The 18080-nt window shown below is 47.6% G+C and overlaps 1 protein-coding gene across 5 annotated transcripts in view; it reads left to right on the top strand.

Moving 5' to 3' along the window:
• Positions 1-2311: 2311 nt before the first annotated feature.
• The window catches only part of TARBP1 (tRNA guanosine 2 -O-methyltransferase TARBP1), a gene marked incomplete at its 3' end in the record, with an annotated part of 31887 nt that continues 16118 nt past the window's right edge, over positions 2312-18080 (top strand). For 4 of the 5 annotated variants that reach the window (XR_013959637.1, XM_080651260.1, XM_080651262.1 and 1 more), the window contains exons 1-12: positions 2312-3200; positions 5335-5432; positions 6803-6872; positions 8647-8795; positions 9285-9337; positions 11163-11260; positions 12214-12349; positions 13254-13350; positions 14389-14478; positions 15532-15673; positions 15968-16067; positions 17708-17880. Coding sequence is in view for 4 of the 5 variants with exons in the window: in XM_080651260.1 (XP_080507386.1) it covers positions 2315-3200; positions 5335-5432; positions 6803-6872; positions 8647-8795; positions 9285-9337; positions 11163-11260; positions 12214-12349; positions 13254-13350; positions 14389-14478; positions 15532-15673; positions 15968-16067; positions 17708-17880 (2092 nt within the window). The remainder of the gene's footprint in view (positions 3201-5334; positions 5433-6802; positions 6873-8646; positions 8796-9284; positions 9338-11162; positions 11261-12213; positions 12350-13253; positions 13351-14388; positions 14479-15531; positions 15674-15967; positions 16068-17707; positions 17881-18080) is intronic. The other variant, XM_080651261.1, reaches the window with a different exon arrangement.

Below are 18080 nucleotides of genomic sequence, written 5' to 3'. Positions count from 1 at the left end.
AGGAAGGGAGAGGGAGACAGAAGTGGAAACATCAACGATGAGAGAGAATCATGGATCGGCTGCTGACCGGGAATGGAACCGAGACGTCCTGGTTCATAGGTTGACGCTCAACCACGGAGCCACGCCAGCTGGGCTTAATGTTATTTTTTTAAATGGAGGTAAAGCTCACACTCAGCGAAATGCATAGATCTTAAGGGTTCAATCAAAGGAGTTTTGACAAATGTGAAACCAACACCCTATTTAAGATAGACTGTTCCCATCACCCCGGGAAGATCCCGTGTCTCAGTCAACCTCCAGTTTAGAGGCAACCGCTGCTTTAATTTCTTTCCGCAAATGACTGTTGTTTGTTACTCAATTTCATGCAAATAGAATCATGCAGTACATCAACGCGGTGTCCCCGGCTTTTTCGTGCAACACAATGTCTTTGAGATTTATGCATGGTGCATGGGTGAGTCATTCATTCTCTCTCATTGCTGAATAGCAACATTATATGACCAATTGTTTATCCATTCTAAACTGTTACAAGCTCTTGGTTATAATGAGTAATGGCAAAAACATCCCTATACAAACATTTTTGTTGGCATATATCTTTATTTATTTTAGAGGCAAATACCTAGGGGTGGAAATGCCGAATCATAAAGTAGGCATATCTTGACGTTCTTAGAAACGGTTTTCCAAAGCGATTGGACCATTTACACACCCGCCAGAAAGGGGTGGGAGTTCTGATCGCTCCATATCCATGGCCCTTGTCATTTGGTGTTTTCAATCTTTTAAATTTTAGCCATTCTAATGGGTATGAAGTGGTATCTACTGAAGATTTAATTTGCATTTCTCTAATGACTGCTGATATTGAGCACCTGTGCGCATGCTGCATTTGCATACCTTGATTTGTTAAGTGCTCAAGGCTGTTGCCCATTTTGGTTAATAGATTTATAAAGAACATACTGTTGAGGGCAGCTGATATTTATGGCGCATTATATATTGAAAGCAATTGATCTTTGCTGCCTCGTTCTAAATGGAAGAGAACAATAGAACCATTTATACATTGTCACTGGAAAGTAAATGACTGAAATATGGGAAAACTTTGCATCTATGATGTCAGGTAAGTTTAAATTTAAATAACTTGAATATATATATATATATATATATATATATATATCTCCTAAACTATAAAACGAAGTGACTTTAAAAACATATAAAAATAACTTTAAAAAAACTTTAAATGATGCTTTATCCCTTGTGCTGATTGCATGGCAAGCTCTTTGAAAGTGGGAGTATGTTTTCTCCACTGACGACTGGGAGGTCTCTGTGGTGAGAATGCAAAGAAAGCCCACGTCCCTGATTCAGTTTGCCTGGGACTGAGCCAGACATCAAGCCAGCACCGTGCACGCTAACATGGTTTTCTGTTTCTGCATCTAGCCGTAGGCGCTGTCAGAAATACCGAAAATCCTGACACAAGGACTATTTTTGAGATTGCACGTGGGAACACAAGCAGTGTGTGGGTAGGTCTGCACGCTCGAGCCCACTTGGGCATTTGACTTCCAGAGCTGGCGTGGGCATCTTTTCAGCCCTATCCCTAGCCCATAGCTAGAGTGCTTTTCAGGGCCTCGCAATCACTTTTAAAATATATATATATCTTTATTGATTTCAGAGAGGAAGGGAGAGAGATAGAAACATGGATGGTGAGAGAGAATCATGAATTGCTGGCCTCCTGCACGCCCCCTACTGGGGATCAAGCCCACAACCTAGGCATGTGCCCTGACAGGGAATCAACCAGTGACCTCTGGGTTCCTGGGTCATTGCTCAAGCGCTGAGCCACACCTGGCTGGGCCCTCGAAATCATTTTTGTGTGTTCCTCATTCATTTTTATGCAGATGTCAGCAACCCATTTCAGACCCCACTGTGTCCGTTTCTTTGCGGGCGGCGCCAGCCTGCGCCTTCTTGGAAGATCAACTTCAGGTGATTGTGATGGACAACCTCACAGGCGCACCTGACTGACTCAGGGCCCTCAGGCAGGACGATCTCCAAGGAAGAATCCATGGAGCTGGTGTAGATACCACATTGATGTTTACCTAAAAAACTAGGCAAACAGGGCGAGCGGGCCCAGCCTCCAGGCAGCGCTGGTGGACCAGGTGCATACTTCGCACAGCTGGACCGGGGAGCAGCTGTAGCTCCGGAGCCAGGCGCGCACGCGCACGAGCACACCCCCGCTTGGGCCGGCTGCGCACGCGCACACCCCCGCTTGGGCCGGCCGCGCACGCGCACGCCCTCTTCTATTTTACGCGCCGGGTGGCGGCGGCGGCGCGCGGGGCCAATGGAGTGGGTTCTCGCGGAAGCGTTGCTCGGGCAGAGCCGGGACCCCCGGGTCCTGCTCAGGACCCTGTGCCGCGGGGAGGCGTCCGCGGAGCGCGTGGAGACGCTGCACTTTCTCCTGCAGCGGCTGGAGGACGAGGCGGCGCGCGGCGGCGGGGACGCGCTCCCGGAGGCCGCGCGCGAGGTCGCCGCCGGGTACCTGGTGCCGCTGCTGCGCCGCCTGCGCGTACGCCCCCCGGGGACCCCGGACTCTGACCCGTCGGCCCGGCCCCGCCGGCGCCTGCTGAGGGCGGCGGGCGCGGCCCTGCGGTCCTGCGCGCGCCTCGCGGGGGGCCCGCCGCTGGCGGCCACGCTGGCTGAGGAGGCGCTGCGCGACCTGCTGGCCGCGGGGGCCGTGCCCGGCCTCGAGGGGGGCGCCGAGGCGGCCGTGGAGGTGCTGGCGGCCGTGGGGCCCTGCCTGCGGCCCCGCGAGGACGGGCCGCTGCTGCAGCGCGTGGCGGAGGCCGCGCTGGCCCTGGCGCTGGCCGGGGACGGGGAGGCGGCGGCGCTGGCGGCCGGGCGGCTGCTGCCGGCGCTCGGCCAGGGCGGCGGGGCGGCGCTGCGGGCCGTGTGGTGCGGGCTGGTGGCGCCCTCGGGGCCGGGCCGCGTGGGCCCGCGGCTGCAGGTGCTGAGTTCCCTGGCCGAGCGGCTGCTGCCCGCGCCCGGCGAGGGCGAGGCGGGCCCGGACGCGCGGCGCTGCGCGCGGTTCTGGCGGACGGTGCAGGCGGGGCTGTCGGACGCCGAGGATGCGCTGACCCGCAAGCGCGCGCGGTACCTGCTGCAGCGCGCGGTGGAGGTGTCGGCCGAGCAGGGCGTCCCTTGCACCTGCGGCTCCGGGGAAGCAAACGGTACCTGCCTCTCTGACCCCAGCCCAGCCCTGCTTTGTATGGGAGGGAGGTACCTGGGTTTGAAAACCAGCTCCTAGAGGTCGTCTCTTCCATCCAGCCCCAATTTGGTTACTCCCATGGTCCCCATAGCGCCCCAAAACCTGGGGACCCTCATCTAGAGTGACACCAGTCACTGCAGCTGAGAACGGGGCAGTTCCCAGCCTTCCTGACCCGTGGAATAATTTAGGGACTGGGCCCACGTGTGCACTGGATCGTGGTAGGTCCACTGATAGAAAAGAGACGTTAGCTGCCATCAGATGGGAAGGGAAATTACCTGTGCTGACCAAGTGAGCTCGGTCTTTTTTTTTTTTTAAATTGATTTCAGAGAGGAAGGGAGAGAGAAACATCAATGATGAGAGAGAACCATTGATTGGCTGCCTCCTGCTTGCTCCCCCCACCGGGATTGAGCCTGCAACCCAGACATGTGCCCTGATGCTGAATCGAACCCTGACCTCCTGGTTCATAGGTCAACGCTCAACCCCTGAGCCACCCAGGGCTGCCTGAGGATTTCCATGGTGCAGCTGAAAGCAGCCCGGGCATGTGCCCTTGACCAGAATCGAACCCGGGACCCTTCAATCCGCAGGTGGAGGCTCTATCCACAGAGCCAAACCAGCTAGGGCTGAACTCAGTCTTGAGTTAGAATTCTGTAATAGAAACCATCACTTTTTTTTTTTTAATTTTCCTTGGTCATTGAGGAGCAGGCTTTACTAATGTTTGTTAATCATACGGGCCTTAAGTCAACCTGTTTAGGGTATTTTTGCCATTGATTCAATAGGACGAGTCAGGTTTTAAATACTTTTCTTCTTTTACATTTTGAGCTATGCTCCCTACTCCTTTCTTACTGAAAAGAGTAGGTGAAATAGCCAGGCCTCCCTTCAGCTTGGTGTGTGACATTTGATTGGTGGGTTTCCTGAAATGTGTGAAAATATGCTTCCTTTATCTTAAACCCATCTTTGAGCGATCAAAGCCCAAAATGGATTGATTCAAAAATTGTCTCAGGAAATTTCTACCTTTTCAACTATAGCTACTTGTTCCATTTATTACTGGTCAAGGATTTTTGTCTGAAGTTGTGAGATTAGATTTTCATATAAGTTTAAAACTTTCCATTGCTTTTCTTAGAGAGGAAGGTGGGGGGCAGGGAGAAAAAGAGAGAGAAACATCGACTGATTGCCTCCTGCATGCAACCCAAGGGATTGAACCTGCAACGGAGGTCAGCAGGCTGGGACCTGAGCTGCTGTGACGGTGCCGGGGCAGGTGGAGAGGCGGTGGTCTCGGCACCCAGGATGCATCCCTGTTCGCCCTGAGCTCTGCTGTGTGCAATGCATCTCGATTTAGAGGCCACCGCCTTGCCTTCTCCAGAGAACAGATTCCAGGCTTTCTCTTGCTCAGGAGGAGGGGGCCTGGGTCGGCTGCCTCATAGACACACTGCACAAACCCCCTCCAGTTAGCTTCACCCTCAGCTCCGCTTACAGGAGTCACTCCGTGTCAGTTCCTTAGGTTTGGGGTGATTTTGTAACTTCATACCCACTTTTCTTGAGTCTGCTGGGTTTTCGTCGTCGTCGTCTGCTCCTGGTTTCTCCATTCCACTGGGTTTTGCCTTTGAAAACTCCTGTATTGACACAGTGAGTTCTTAGGGAAAGTAGAGTTTACGTGTTCCAATCGGTCATTCTTGCCCAGAACTCCAAAACAGCGATCTTAATTTTTTTTAAAAAATCTCCTTTTGCCCAGCCAGGGTGGCTCAGTGGTTGAGCATCAGCCTATGAACCAGAAGGTCACAGTTCGACTCCAGTCAGGGCACAGGCCCGGGTTGTGGGCTCCATCCCCAGTGTGGGACGTGCAGGAGGCAGCCGATCCGTGATTCTCTCTCATCATTGATGTTTCTATTTCTCCCTCTCCCTTCCGCTCTGAAATATGTGTATATATATACTTTCCTTTTGAGATTCTCGTTCACTGAGGCCTCCTGTCTAGGCTTTGATTCGGGGCCCCTCCTAATTAGAGAAGGCGGCATTTGATAATAGTGGCAGAACTTTAAGGTGTAGTATTGTTAAGAAACACGTAAAATTTGCCAACTAATTTTCTTTTAACTTTATAACAGGCCCAAGTCTGTTTTGGTGGTCTGAGGGGAAAAAAGATGAGCTTCTCAAGTTTTGGGAAAACTATATTTTAATAATGGAAACTCTAGAAGGAAATCAGGTAAGTGTTAACGTATTTTAGCAAATCCCACGTAGATCCAGCTCTCCCCCCACCCCACCCTCACCCCAATGTTCTGTAAAAGCAATACAAAAAGACCAACTTGGATATAGTGTGCCTTATTTTCTGGCATAAATGCAATTTAAAATGGGATGTAAACCCAGAAAATTAAAGAATACTTACAGTTGAGTTAAGTTATCATTCAGAGAATTTAGTCTTATTCGATCCTCCCTTGACACTTCTGAAGTGTTAGTTTCTCGACATTATGAATAACCTCCAAAGAAATACACACTTAGGAAAATTTTACTTAAAGCTATTCTGAGGTAAATCGTTATTAGGTAAATAATTGCCTTTTAATTTTGTAGCTGTTTTTTCTTTTTTCTTTTTCTTTTTTTTATTTTTTATTTTTATTTATTTTTTGGCACCAGAGTTTAGGACTTTTAATTTGTCCCATAGCTGCTGAAGCAAAATTATGATAAAACATTCTGCTTTCCTTTATACCCCAACACACACAAAAAAAACTATTTGTAGGAAAAAAATGATTTTGTACACGGGAAGAAACAATATAAATTCAAAACTTAACAGATAAGGGTTAGCTCTGCCACTCATCTCTTTAAAAAGTTTATACGAGCCAAAACCGGTTTGGCTCAGTGGATAGAGCGTCGGCCTGCGGACTGGAGGGTCCCAGGTTCGATTCCGGTCAAGGGCATGTACCTGGGTTGCGGGCACATCCCCAGTGGGGGGCGTGCAGGAGGCAGCTGATCGATGTCTCTCTCTCATCGATGTTTCTGACTCTCTATCCCTCTCTCTTCCTCTCTGTAAAAAAATCAATAAAATATATTTAAAAAAAAAAAAAAAAAAAAAGTTTATACGAATATCCAGTCAAAACCAACAGGGTATCTCCTTTGAAATGTTATCTAAATGGATATCCAAGTAGACCACAGGACTGTGTACTGTCTTGGAATGTCCTTAGAAGGCTGTCATTGATCAGGTAACAGTGAAAACACCAGAGTCCTTTCTTTTTCAAATGGAAGAGGGAAAGACGGGGATAGAAGAAACTATTCAAACTTTGTCTTCTTTCCTTGTGGCTTATGGTCTCCTCCTCCTCCTCTGCCTCCTTGTTTTTTCTTTTTTAATTGTTATATCTGTGCCAACCTGGTCACCATATTCTAGGTTATAATCATTATCTTTGTCACACTCACTCTTACACACTTGAATGTTTATTACTTAAGAACTGGAAGAAGTAGGCATCTACTTATTTTTTACGTAGGGGTGGGGGACAGAAGGGCTGCTGCTACGTAAATAGAGTGCAATTCCCGTGAGACTCTAAAGGCGGATTTTCATTTCCTGTGCCTTTTTGCTCTTGTTTTCAGATACATGTGATAAAGCCAGTTCTGCCCAAGCTGAACCACCTGTTTGACTATGCGGTGTCAGAGGAAACCGGTAATGGTCACTCTTAGTTTGATTTCTTAGTAGCATCTGTCGTTTTTTCCCTTTTGTGTAAAACCTAGCGCTTGCTCATTATAGAGAGCTGGGAAAACCATAAAAGTGTAAAGAAGAAGGTGAGAATCTGGCACTGACACGGCATAGCGTATCTTCTGTACCCATGGCAATGCTTCCTTCTCACTTAGCGGTCTATCCAAACGCATCTGCGTTCTCCTTACGTCTGAGAACATCACTTTAAATGGCGGCAGAGTTTTCTGTGATTTAGAGACACGGAAAATTCTCTAAACATTTGAGTCTGGAAAACGTCAAACGTGTACAGGAGAAGAGCTGGCATGGTGAGCCCCATCACCCGGCTTCCACAGTGGTCAGCCTGTGGCCAGCCTGTGCCCTATCCCAGGTGCAGCCCCTCCAGCCCCTCCCACATCCCAGGCACCTCCCCAGCAGCGGATGGTCGCTCTGTGGTTGTCAGCAGGTATCCCTGAAAGAGAAGGATTCCGGTCATGTTTTAACGATGCTGTATTCTGCATTTTAAATAGTAGCTCTTTGTTAGTATATATTTTAACTGCTTTCCATTCTTATTCTCTAAATATATCTGTGTCATTGTTTGTTAGTCACTGTTTAGGGGTTTCCGTTCCTTGGACTTCTCAGGAAGAGAAAATTCCAAGATATAATTTCAAATATGGTGTTTAAGCCTTTAATACTCTGTTATGAGAGCTTCCTGGAGAAATATAATAAAGTTAGAGCTTCCTAAAATTTTTTTATGAAATTAGTTTAGATCAGTGAAATGCTAACAGTGTTTTATGATAAAATTCTACATTACCATGTTCACACATGAGAACCTATGTAAAGAGTTTTAGTGCCTACTCTGGAAAATTACAAGTTTAATAGATTTCCTTGGGAATCGAGCTTTATTGAGCTGATTGCTATAGTTTCCCGAGATACTGGATTTTCAGACTATGAGAAACCATTGTCTCACTTGGGGCTAGCCTGTAATTGAATTCTGTTGTGATTTCACTTAGGCATTTATTATTAAAATGATTCTCTTGTTACTACATTTTGCCCAGAGCTCTTGGCAAACTAAATTAAATAGCAATGACAGGTTTTGAAAAATCACCATTGTCAAAGTATCTTGGTGTAAATTACAAATAATGGGCCGATTTATTTATAGAATGCCATGAGTTAAAAATGCTGATTTTTTTTTTTCTAACAGAATTAAAGGATATGTCAAAAGAGTCAATATCTCTAACGTACATATTCATCCCATTTCTCCCCCTCACTCAATTAGAAGTTTACTTAGTAGTGTCCAATTTATGCTAAGGACTGGGATAAAGTCGTCAGTCAGATGTACTATTTTTCACTTTATTTTTGTCCGTTTTCCATGAAAAAATTTTGATTTTAAGTTCCTTGCATGGGATTAAACACAAACTCCCTTCTGTGGAGTTGGGAGGAAGTTATGTGCCGGGAGGGTGTTTGTTGAAGACTGTATAGTCTATCAGGGGTCCTCAAACTACGGCCCGTGGGCCACATGCGGCCCGCCGAGGACATTGATCCGGCCCACCGGGTGCCGCTGCCTGTCCTGCTTAGCAGCCAACTCGTCCCAGGCCCGCAGTGCGCATAGGAATTTGTTCATAGTTGTTTTTTTAAACTATAGTCCAGCCCTCCAACGGTCTGAGGGACAGTGAACTGGCCCCTGTTTAAAAAGTTTGAGGACCCCTGGTCTACGTGGACCAGCAGAGCGTGGGCCCAGTGTCACCCTGCGATCCTCCCGCAGGACGGTGGCTCCTGCACCCCTCCTGGCACCTGTGTGTTTACAAAAGAATGTTGGAAAGTGAGAACAAAATCCTGGCCAAGGAAGGTGTTACCCACTTCTTGCAGCTCTACGAAGCGAAGGGGCTTCCGTTTTCACCGGAGATTTCGGAGGTACGACAGCCTTTCCTCCCAGTTCTCCCATACGGGCTATAGTGGTGGACATGCCTCAGTCCCCCCCCCCCCTCACCCCCCAGCCCCTGCACTTCCTGTACGCTTGTGTTTTGGACCAATGTCCAGTAACATTTTTATTATATTTTTGAAGCTATAATCCCCTCCCCCCATCTTCCAGGCATAGGGAGGGGCTTCAGTTTTCTCCTGGGTGTCTGCGTGTTCCTTTGTTACCGCCTTTATTTCCACCATGTGGGTTCCTTTCTTCCTTCTTGACCCAGCGTGAACTCTCTGTTTTATACGTTTTTATCAGGTGAGAAAATTCCCAACTTACTTTCGAGACCCTCCAAGACGGTCTGTCGTCCATTAACCTGCAGCGCCAGAGGCAGCTGCGCGTAGGGCGGCTCTTCGGCACGCTGGGCGGATGTGCAGCCAAGGCACGCTCCCGTCCAAGTGACGATCGCAACTTAACACCAGATACTTTTCTTTCAGTTTATTATCGGGCCGTTAATGGACGCACTTTCAGACAGCTCCCTGTATGGCAGGTAAACACATACGATGTCATTTAGCAGCAATGCAGTCATATGCATTTGATAAATAAATTGAACGTGTTCATGCAAAATGACCAGATTGGTTCATGCGTTTGGTACATAATACATGTTGCCTAATAGACATTCGCCTTTTCCTTATCCTGTCGCCTCTCCTGTTTGCTGTCCTTCTTGCCTTTCTTCTGCTGTTGTACCAAGCGCTCTTCCTCTCCTCTTTTCTGGTTTCCTTTCCTGCCTGAGCCCTTCCGTCCCGGGCTTGGAAAGGTACGTCTTACATCACCTCCTTTCTCCCTCCTCTCTGCCCTCTCGGACATTGTAGTGACTGGCTAACCAACACTTTAAACCTTTTTTTTAGCGTTTTTATTGCAACTTAAGAAAAGTTGTGAGATTAATACAAAGAATCCCACCTATCTTTCGTCTACATTCCCCAGATGTTAACGTTTTACATTTGCTCAATCGCTCTCTCTCCCTGTGTGCGCGCATCTGTTTCTTAGTTCTGTCTGCTGAGCAGACTTGCCCACCTCTGTCTAGTTCCGTGTCTGTCTGTCTGTCCACCCACCACGTTAAAAACCAGGGGTTCACACCAACCCTTCCAGTTCCAGCCCCATTCCACAGGCTTCGTCCTCACCTCCCCTTCCATGTCTGGTGGCGGCAGCCGTTGCCTGGACACTGGCCCCCTTTAAGCTTTGGAAAAGGTGGGCATGTGAAGAGTGTCCGTGTTGTGCCTTTCCCTTGTTTTCTGAGCACTATCTGTATTCTTGGATCATATCTTCAGAAACTTCCCTTGCTTTTGAAATTGTGTTGTCTTTCCAATTGAGTCTGAGCTCATGCTTGCACGCCTTCCATGTGGTACACCTCGAAACAGGAAAAAACCTCCCGCCGTCAATTTCTTTAAGAAGTTTAACTTAGTGCTAAGTTACACTGGTATTTAGTCCCATTTGATAAATACCGAAGGAGGAGAGCAATGCTTGACTTGCCAGCTCTTTTTAGTTTTCAAATAACTCATTACTGTGACTAGTTTTCTGAAGCGATTAGACAGCCTTTCTAAAGCCACGGACACAGACAGCTACGACGAGAGGCCCATTCTCCAGCGCTCTGTTCAGTTAGCAGGTGATGTTTCTGGAAAAACCAGGTAGCGAGAAAAAGTGACTTCAGTAGGTGTTAACAAATAAGTGCTCTTGCAAAAGTAACTTACTCCTAATATGTCTTTCTTTTATTTAATACCCGAAGATTTAAAAGCATCGGATCATATATTGGAAGTAATAAAATGTCATTTTAAATGATGATATTGAGACTTTTTAAAAACTGGTACTACTTAGCAAGATCCATATATTTGTGTCAGGGAAAGTGTCATGAAAAGGAAGTCCATGCCTACTTAGCATAGCATGTTACTAACCCAGGTCCATTTCCCTAGAGCCATGGTCGGCAAACTGCGGCTCGCGAGCCACATGCGGCTCTTTGGCCCCTTGAGTGTGGCTCTTCCACAAAATACCACGGCCTGGGCGAGACTATTTTGAAGAAGTGACGTTAGAAGAAGTTTAAGTTTAAAACATTTGGCTCTCCAAAGAAATTTCAATCGTTGTCCTGTTGATATTTGGCTCTGTTGACTCATGAGTTTGCCGACCACTGCCCTAGAGGGTCCTGGTGTTTCTGTGATCAGAATGATCCTCAGTATTTTACTGAAAAATAAAAAGTAGGTTCAGAAATAAAAGATGGTCTCATTGTTTTATTAAAAGAACTTTGGGCCACCGTCCATTTAATTTCCATCATGCTTATTTGTAAATAAACTTTAAATGTGTGTCTTTTCCTTTTCTGTCTCTAGGTCGCCGGGCCAGCAGATAGGAAGTGGGTCTCCACTGGGATTGAAATTACAGAGATTTTTAGCTGCTTATATTTCTCTTCTTCCAGAAGAACTAAAGAGTATGTGCAGTAAAGGTTTTTTGTTTTTTTTAATTAGTTACCTTTAAAAAATTATTTATTTTAGTGTATGTGCAGTAAAGGTTTTGTGTGTTTTTTTAATTTGTTACTTTTAAAAAGTTACTTACTTAGTGTATTGGTTATAAGCACCATCTTATGACTGTTAAACTCAGTATTGCCAAAACGGTTCCCTTTTTCTAGGATATGCAAATTGTCAGACTTAGGCAGGTGTGCACTGACTCTAGGCACAGGCTCCTACGTGACTGATCCCAGTGTGGGCGTGAGCTTGTGGCAGGGACGTTGGAAGGGGTGCTGCCATGTGCCCTCTTTTCTACTTGTTTCTTTTTTTTTTTTTTTTTAAATATATTTTATTGATTTTTTACAGAGAGGAAGGGAGAGGGATAGAGAGTTAGAAACATCGATGAGAGAGAAACATCGATCAGCTGCCTCCTGCACACCTCCCACTGGGGATGTGCCCGCAACCAATGTACATGCCCTTGACCGGAATCGAACCCGGGACCCTTCAGTCCACAGGCCGACACTCTATCCACTGAGCCAAACCGGTTTCGGCTCTACTTGTTTCTATTGACTTTCAAAAATCAGTACAATGGGTGGAAGGAAGGCAGAACCTGGCTTTAGGAAAACGGTGCAAACAGAATATCCGATGTGGTGAAGTCCCTCTGTAGGTGTGGCCTTAGGAAGGTTGAAAGAAAAGCACACCTGCCTTTTGGAAGACTTGGTGCCCCAGGTCAAGAATGGAAAGCCCTGTTTATGCAGAAATGTGTGTGTGGCTGTCCCTGGTTATTGCCTGTCCCTTTGAAGACAGCGGACTAGTTAGTGGGTGTGAAGTTCATCGCATTAGGGTTTTGAATTGCTTTTCCCACCTAATGGCTAATGATGTTAGCGTGTGGTCATGTGATGTTGGCAACGATGATATCTAAAACTTTCTCTTCCAGGTAGTTTTTTGTTAAAGTTTATTCAGAAGATGTCAAGTAGACATTGGTGTGCTGTTCCCATTTTGTTTCTGTCTAAGGCTTTGGCCAGTGTCCCGAGATGCAAAGCCCTGGGTCTGGAAGGCCTCCTGGCCCTCAGGTAATTGGTCTGTGTGCTCACCCAGGGGCTTGGTGCTTTCTGTTAATCTGGGGATATTTTCCCATTGATTTTCAGAGAGAGTGGGAGGGGAGGAGGGAAGGAGGAAGTGGGGGAGAGAGAGAGCGAGAGACTGAGAAAGAAACATGGATGTGAGAGAGGTGCATCAGTTGGTTTCCTCTCACACACACCCTGACCAGGCCTGAGGTTGGTGCCCTAGGTTTGTGCCCTTGACCGGGAATCGAACCCGAGGCCCTTCAGTGTGTGGGCTGGCTCTAACCCAGCCGTGGGCAAACTACGGCCCGCGGGCCGGATCCGGCTGTTCTATCTGGTTCTCTTGCTCTCCCCTCCGTTCCTTTACTTTGAATTTATATTAGTTCACACAAACACTCCATCCATGCTTTTGTTCCGGCCCTTCGGTCCAGTTTAAGAACCCATTGTGGCCCTCGAGTCAAAAAGTTTGCCCACCCCTGCTCTAACCACTGGGAAACACCAGCCCAGGCTCTAGCAAATGGTTTTAGTTAATATTCACATTACGATTTTTGAGCTCTTAATTTTATAAAAAAAAAAATTGAACTTATTTTGTCTTATGAATTACTAATTTAAGTATGTGCCATTATATATGCTATGACCACTTTAAAATAAGGCCAGTAGGTTTTTTTATTACATTGATGTGTAGGAAACTAGAATACAAATTTTTTTTGTTTTGTTTTTTTTAACGTAAAATTCTTGTTTTAAAGGATCTTCATTTCTGGTCTCATTGTTTTTAAAAGAGGTGTGTTTCCTACTGAATGGCGCTCGATTAGTGGCCTTAATGCGCGTCAGTAGTGGCAGCTGTACACCAGCCTGTCGGTACGGCTGGCGGTCGGTCGTCTGTGGATGTGGGTGAACTCTGTTGTCCTGTCAGGGGTGTCCTCCAGTGCACCATGGCCACACACCAGATCCTGCTGCGCGGGGCCGCCCAGTGCCATCTGCTCCACGCGGCCATGAACCTGGTCGACGTGGTAAGTGCATCTCCTTCACTCGTGTGCCCGTGTTTCCGAGGGGGTGGGTGTACAGGAGTGGACGGAGCAGGCCCGCGAGCCGGTGGTCACAAGGTCGGCCCTTGGCTGGCATCGGGGACGCGTGCTTGGAGAGGGCTCACTCTCTGACCAATGAGAGCGGCTCTGCCTGCGGTGCTCCTGCAAACCACGGGGCCTGTCCTCACCGCTGCCTGCCGGGCGCCTGGAGTGTGGGCAATGGCTCTGCGCAGGTGTCTTGTCATCAGGGCCACCTGGGTCTCAGGAGCCGCCCCGGGAGGAGTTTGCATGTCGCTGGGAACTGGGACGTCCGGGGCTCCCCTGGCGGAGGACGCTCTGGAGCTGTCCCTGTTTCTACTTCCCCACACGTCTCCCAGGGAATCGACATTCGGGGATGTGCCTGTCTTAGTGTTTTTTACGGAGCCCCCATAATGCGTGCTTGTGAAGGGGGACCGGTATATATTTAAGGCTCTGCGAGTCATACGGTCTCTGGCACAACCGCTCAAAAGCGGCCATAGACAGTTGGTAAGGAGATGGATGTGGCTGTGCTCCAATAAAACTTTATTTACAAAACAGGCTGTGGGCCGTTTTCCTGGCCCCTGGCCTAGAGCAGGAGGCCTTAGCCAGACTCACAACCTTCAGGTAGTAAAAGCCTGAGGTAGCTTTAAGCCAGGGGTCATTTTTGTAGCTTTGAAAAGTAAGAATCACTTTTAAGTAATAAGTAATTTCTTGCAGAATGTTTTTGTTTTTAGTTAGTGACCATCTTGTCTGTAAGATAGTAACCTTGATTTTAAGGAAAATACATTTATAAAACAATCTTATTTTACATAATGGGTTGGTTGGTTGTAATCAATATCTTCGTTTCAGAAGTTGGATAATATTTTCTTTTTAAAAAATAGGTTTTTTAAAGATTTCACTAATGTACTTTAAATAGTATACTAGGCTGCTTTTACAATGGTTTTATTTTATTCAATTAAAAGATTTAAAGTGAGTATTAAAAACGCCCCACCCCCCACCCCCCAGGAGGAAGTGTCGCTGTCCGACATCTCCGCGTTTCTCACGTCTCTGAGACAGGAGGAGTCCCTGGGCCGGGGAACGTCACTGTGGACAGAGGTGAGGTGGGAACGGTCTGAGGACAAGGCCTCTGAAATCTTATAAAACATGTTTGCTGATTGAAGTCATCAGGAGCCAGTGTGAGAGGAATATAAAGTACCTGCTGTGGCGAGAGAGATACTCGCTGACCTCACTGCTAGACAGTATCTGCTGCTGAAGACCCACACGCGCAGCCTCCTTCATGGGCTGAGCGGCTCCCTCATTGGCTCCTCGGGGTGGGGGGGGCGGGGGTCAGTGTTAGTCTCGACTGATTTATTCATCAGTTTTGTCCTTGGTCAAGTGGGGTATTCTTAGTTTCATTATTATTATGTCTCCTTACATGTAATCTGGGGTTACCTTAATGGTTGCAAAAACTACTTTTTTTTAAATTCTTACCTTTTAGAAAGACCTAATTATTTACTTTATATTTAAATTCATGTATGCATTTGCACATTAAGATATATCGGGAAACGAAAGTTGAGAACATAGATTTCACAATTACATATGATAAAAGGAATTCTGGGAAGTTCTGTGACTTAGTTTTGCAAATCTTCTAAAAGGTGTAATGGAGAAGGGCTAGGACAGAAGCTCTTTTAAATTAATGTATTTTAAAATGCACATGTGATAGGATAGAAAATAAACCTGTGAGGAGGCAGGAACTTTAATTATAACTTACATGTCACATTCTCTCAAAAATAAACATTCTTGTTTTAGTACGTGAAGCTAGGATGAATTTTAATTGAAGGTTGTAATTTGTTTTACATAATGTGCTATTTTTCACAGAGATGTTCTTTAGAATAGCTTATCACATGTGCATTTTACATGAGGCACTTTAACGTCCTGCCTGTTCATGAAGTTGGTAAAATCTTGGTTGGGGAGTAGAGAGCACGCACACGTTTTTCTGCCTACGCTATCTGTGCAACTCGGTTGTGGCAGAAAACGTTTTATTACTTTGTTCTATTCAGTCATTTCAATTCTGTTTGTTGTGGAAGGAAGCAAATAGGCTTTGGGAAATTAGGGACCCTTTGTTCGGGTAGGTTTTTAAAATAAAGTAATAACTGTTGTCTTTCCCAGCTCTGTGATTGGTTGTGTGTAAATGAAAGCTGTTTTGGACGACCCTCCACTTGTGGCTCCATTGGACTTCAGGAGACGTGCTCTTTAAACGCTTACGTCAAGAGCCTCGTCCAAGAGTACATCACGTCACCTGCTTGGGAAAGTAAGTCTGAAATCATTTTTCTGGATTGGTATGACCAAAGGGTTTTCGGAGAACTTTATCTGGTTTTCAGACCAAGATACGGGCTTTATCACATGGGGATGGAAGAGAGAAGGATGGAGTGACTAGGCCTGCAGAGGTCGGACACTCATGTTGAAGTGTGTGACTGCAGCCGTGTCACCTGGGCTGCGCTCTGTTATAATGGAGTGTCGGTAAGACACAGCCATGGAGCCGTTGGCTTTTGAACCTCCTCCTCGGCAGGCTCTGTTAACGCTTTGCCAACTGTCCTTCCTGAAGCAGGAGAAAAGTGCCGCATGCCTGACTGGGCCGAAGCCAAGCTGGTTGCTCTGATGGTCTTGCTGGCTGTGGACGTGGAAGGAAGGAAGGTCCAACCCAGGTAAGCGATTCTCAGCCGGAAAACAAAGCTTCCCCGGAAGAGGCTGCTCAGGTGAATGGGGCACAGTCAGCCTTGTCCCCGATGGGCCTGGGACTGACCACCGGGCAGGAAAGGAAGGCCCTGGAACACTGGCAACACGTTAATTACAAGATAACCATAGGCTAATAGCACAAAAGGCTCCCGGCGTGGTAACTGTTAGAGAAGGTTAAACAAACTACAGTAATCCCGGGTTTTATATAGGAATATTGTAAGATCCTAGCCTAAGATTGGGTGAAGAAATTGACTATTTAATTCCTTTGTAAAATGTATAATTTAAAAAAAAGGAATAAAGATAAAACAGTCTCGTATTTTGAGGATGTGAGCAGATCAGTTCTCTCAGATGATAATAGTTGCAAAAAGCAGCTTCCTGAGGCCGTGTATTGCATGATATGCAGTGACTTTGGTTACATCAAATCTCTTTTTCTGGACAGTTTTAGTGCTAGTCAGTTATAACAGTTTTTCATAAATCACACATGAGATTCCGGTGCACGGGATTCGTGCACTGGTGGGGGGCACGGCCTACAGGGATCAGCCCGCTGTAGAAGCACCACACATCCAGGTCAGCCGAGCGGCTGTGGATCTGCCCTCTGAGCAGCTGCTCCCTGGTCCGGCATCTTCCATGGAGGCCGGGGCACTCGCCTCTCCAGGGGACCCAGTCAGGGCCAGACCCAGGGGCAATAGCACTGAGAGGCGGCCGAGTAGGCCTCAGTCCCTCAGCAAGCCTGGGCGGCCTGCGGGAGTCCGGAGGAAGCAGCAGGGAGCGAGGAGGAGGAGGAGCCTGGGGCGAGGAGGCGATGATCGCAGCCTGGTTCCTGCCCATAGGCCCGGGGTTAGCAGCAGGAGCAGCTGCTCATCCCGGCCAGCCATTTGGTGCTCCTACTGTGGTAGCGCACTGACCACCAGGGGGCAGCTCCTGCACTGAGTGTCTGCCCCCTGGTGGTCACTGTGCATCATAGCGATTGGTATACGGTCGTTCTGGTCATTCTGCTATTTGGTCGCTGGGCTTGTATTATATTGGGGGGGGCGGTGTGTGTGTGTGTGTACATTAGAGCCCCGGTGCATGAATTCGTGCATGGGTGGGGTCCAGCCAGCCTGGCCAGGGGGAGGGGACATGGGCAATTGGACGGCCTGCCTGCTGGTCAAACTCCTGGTCGAGGGGACAATTTGCATATTAGCCTTTTATTATATAGGATGTACACTGAGTGGCCAGATTATTATGCGTTCAGAGGTCATCATCATCTCGCCATTCAGTGTATATATATCTTTAACATGTCTCGTCTCTTCGCCTTGACTAGCATGTGTATTTTTGAATTGGGAGGCAGGGTCTCAGCATTTTACTTTGCAGATAGAACTGTGCTTCCTACTTGTGCCCAGAGCGAGCACATTGGCTCTCCTGAGCTTTCCCTCTGGTGCCTCGCTGCCCTCGGGGAAGGTCAGACCCGGCTCCGCGAGCAGGCCGGGGAGAGGTCAGTCCAGAGGCGCTGGTGTTGGGCTCGCCACAGGAGTGCTTCTGCCTCACTGAGCCCATTAGTCACGGCTCCACAACGACAGGGATGTCATTTCCTTATGCTTCTGAAATTCTTGATGTTTCTAACGTCTAGCGAGAGGCAGAGGACACAGAACGTGTTGAGGATATTCCTAGATCCCCTCCTGGACGCCCTTGGCAAGTTGGGTTCGAATGCCTACCTGCCCCTGCGGAAGACGGACAGGTGCCTGCAGGCGCTGGTGACGCTGCTGCGCACGTGCTCGCCGAAGGGCGCCAGCGCCCGGGACGGTGAGGACAGCCTCCGAGCTCTCGCTCGGGACTCGTTGGTGTTTAGAATGAGCGGAGACCCCAACCTGGTCTCTCCTGCGGGCGGGGCGGGGCCAAGCTTGCCTCGGCGGCTGACACTGCGGTGCTGACATCTACTGGGTACTGTTGACTTCAGAATGGGATTCATTTGCTTCTGTTTTTTAAAAATTTGTTTCTCCTTG

The sequence above is a fragment of the Plecotus auritus genome (assembly GCF_963455305.1).
Source record: "Plecotus auritus genome assembly, chromosome: 14".
Classification (NCBI taxonomy): Eukaryota; Metazoa; Chordata; class Mammalia; order Chiroptera; family Vespertilionidae; genus Plecotus; species Plecotus auritus.
The sequence above is the reverse complement of the archived record's forward strand: the minus strand, read 5'-3'. Positions and strand labels throughout refer to the sequence as shown.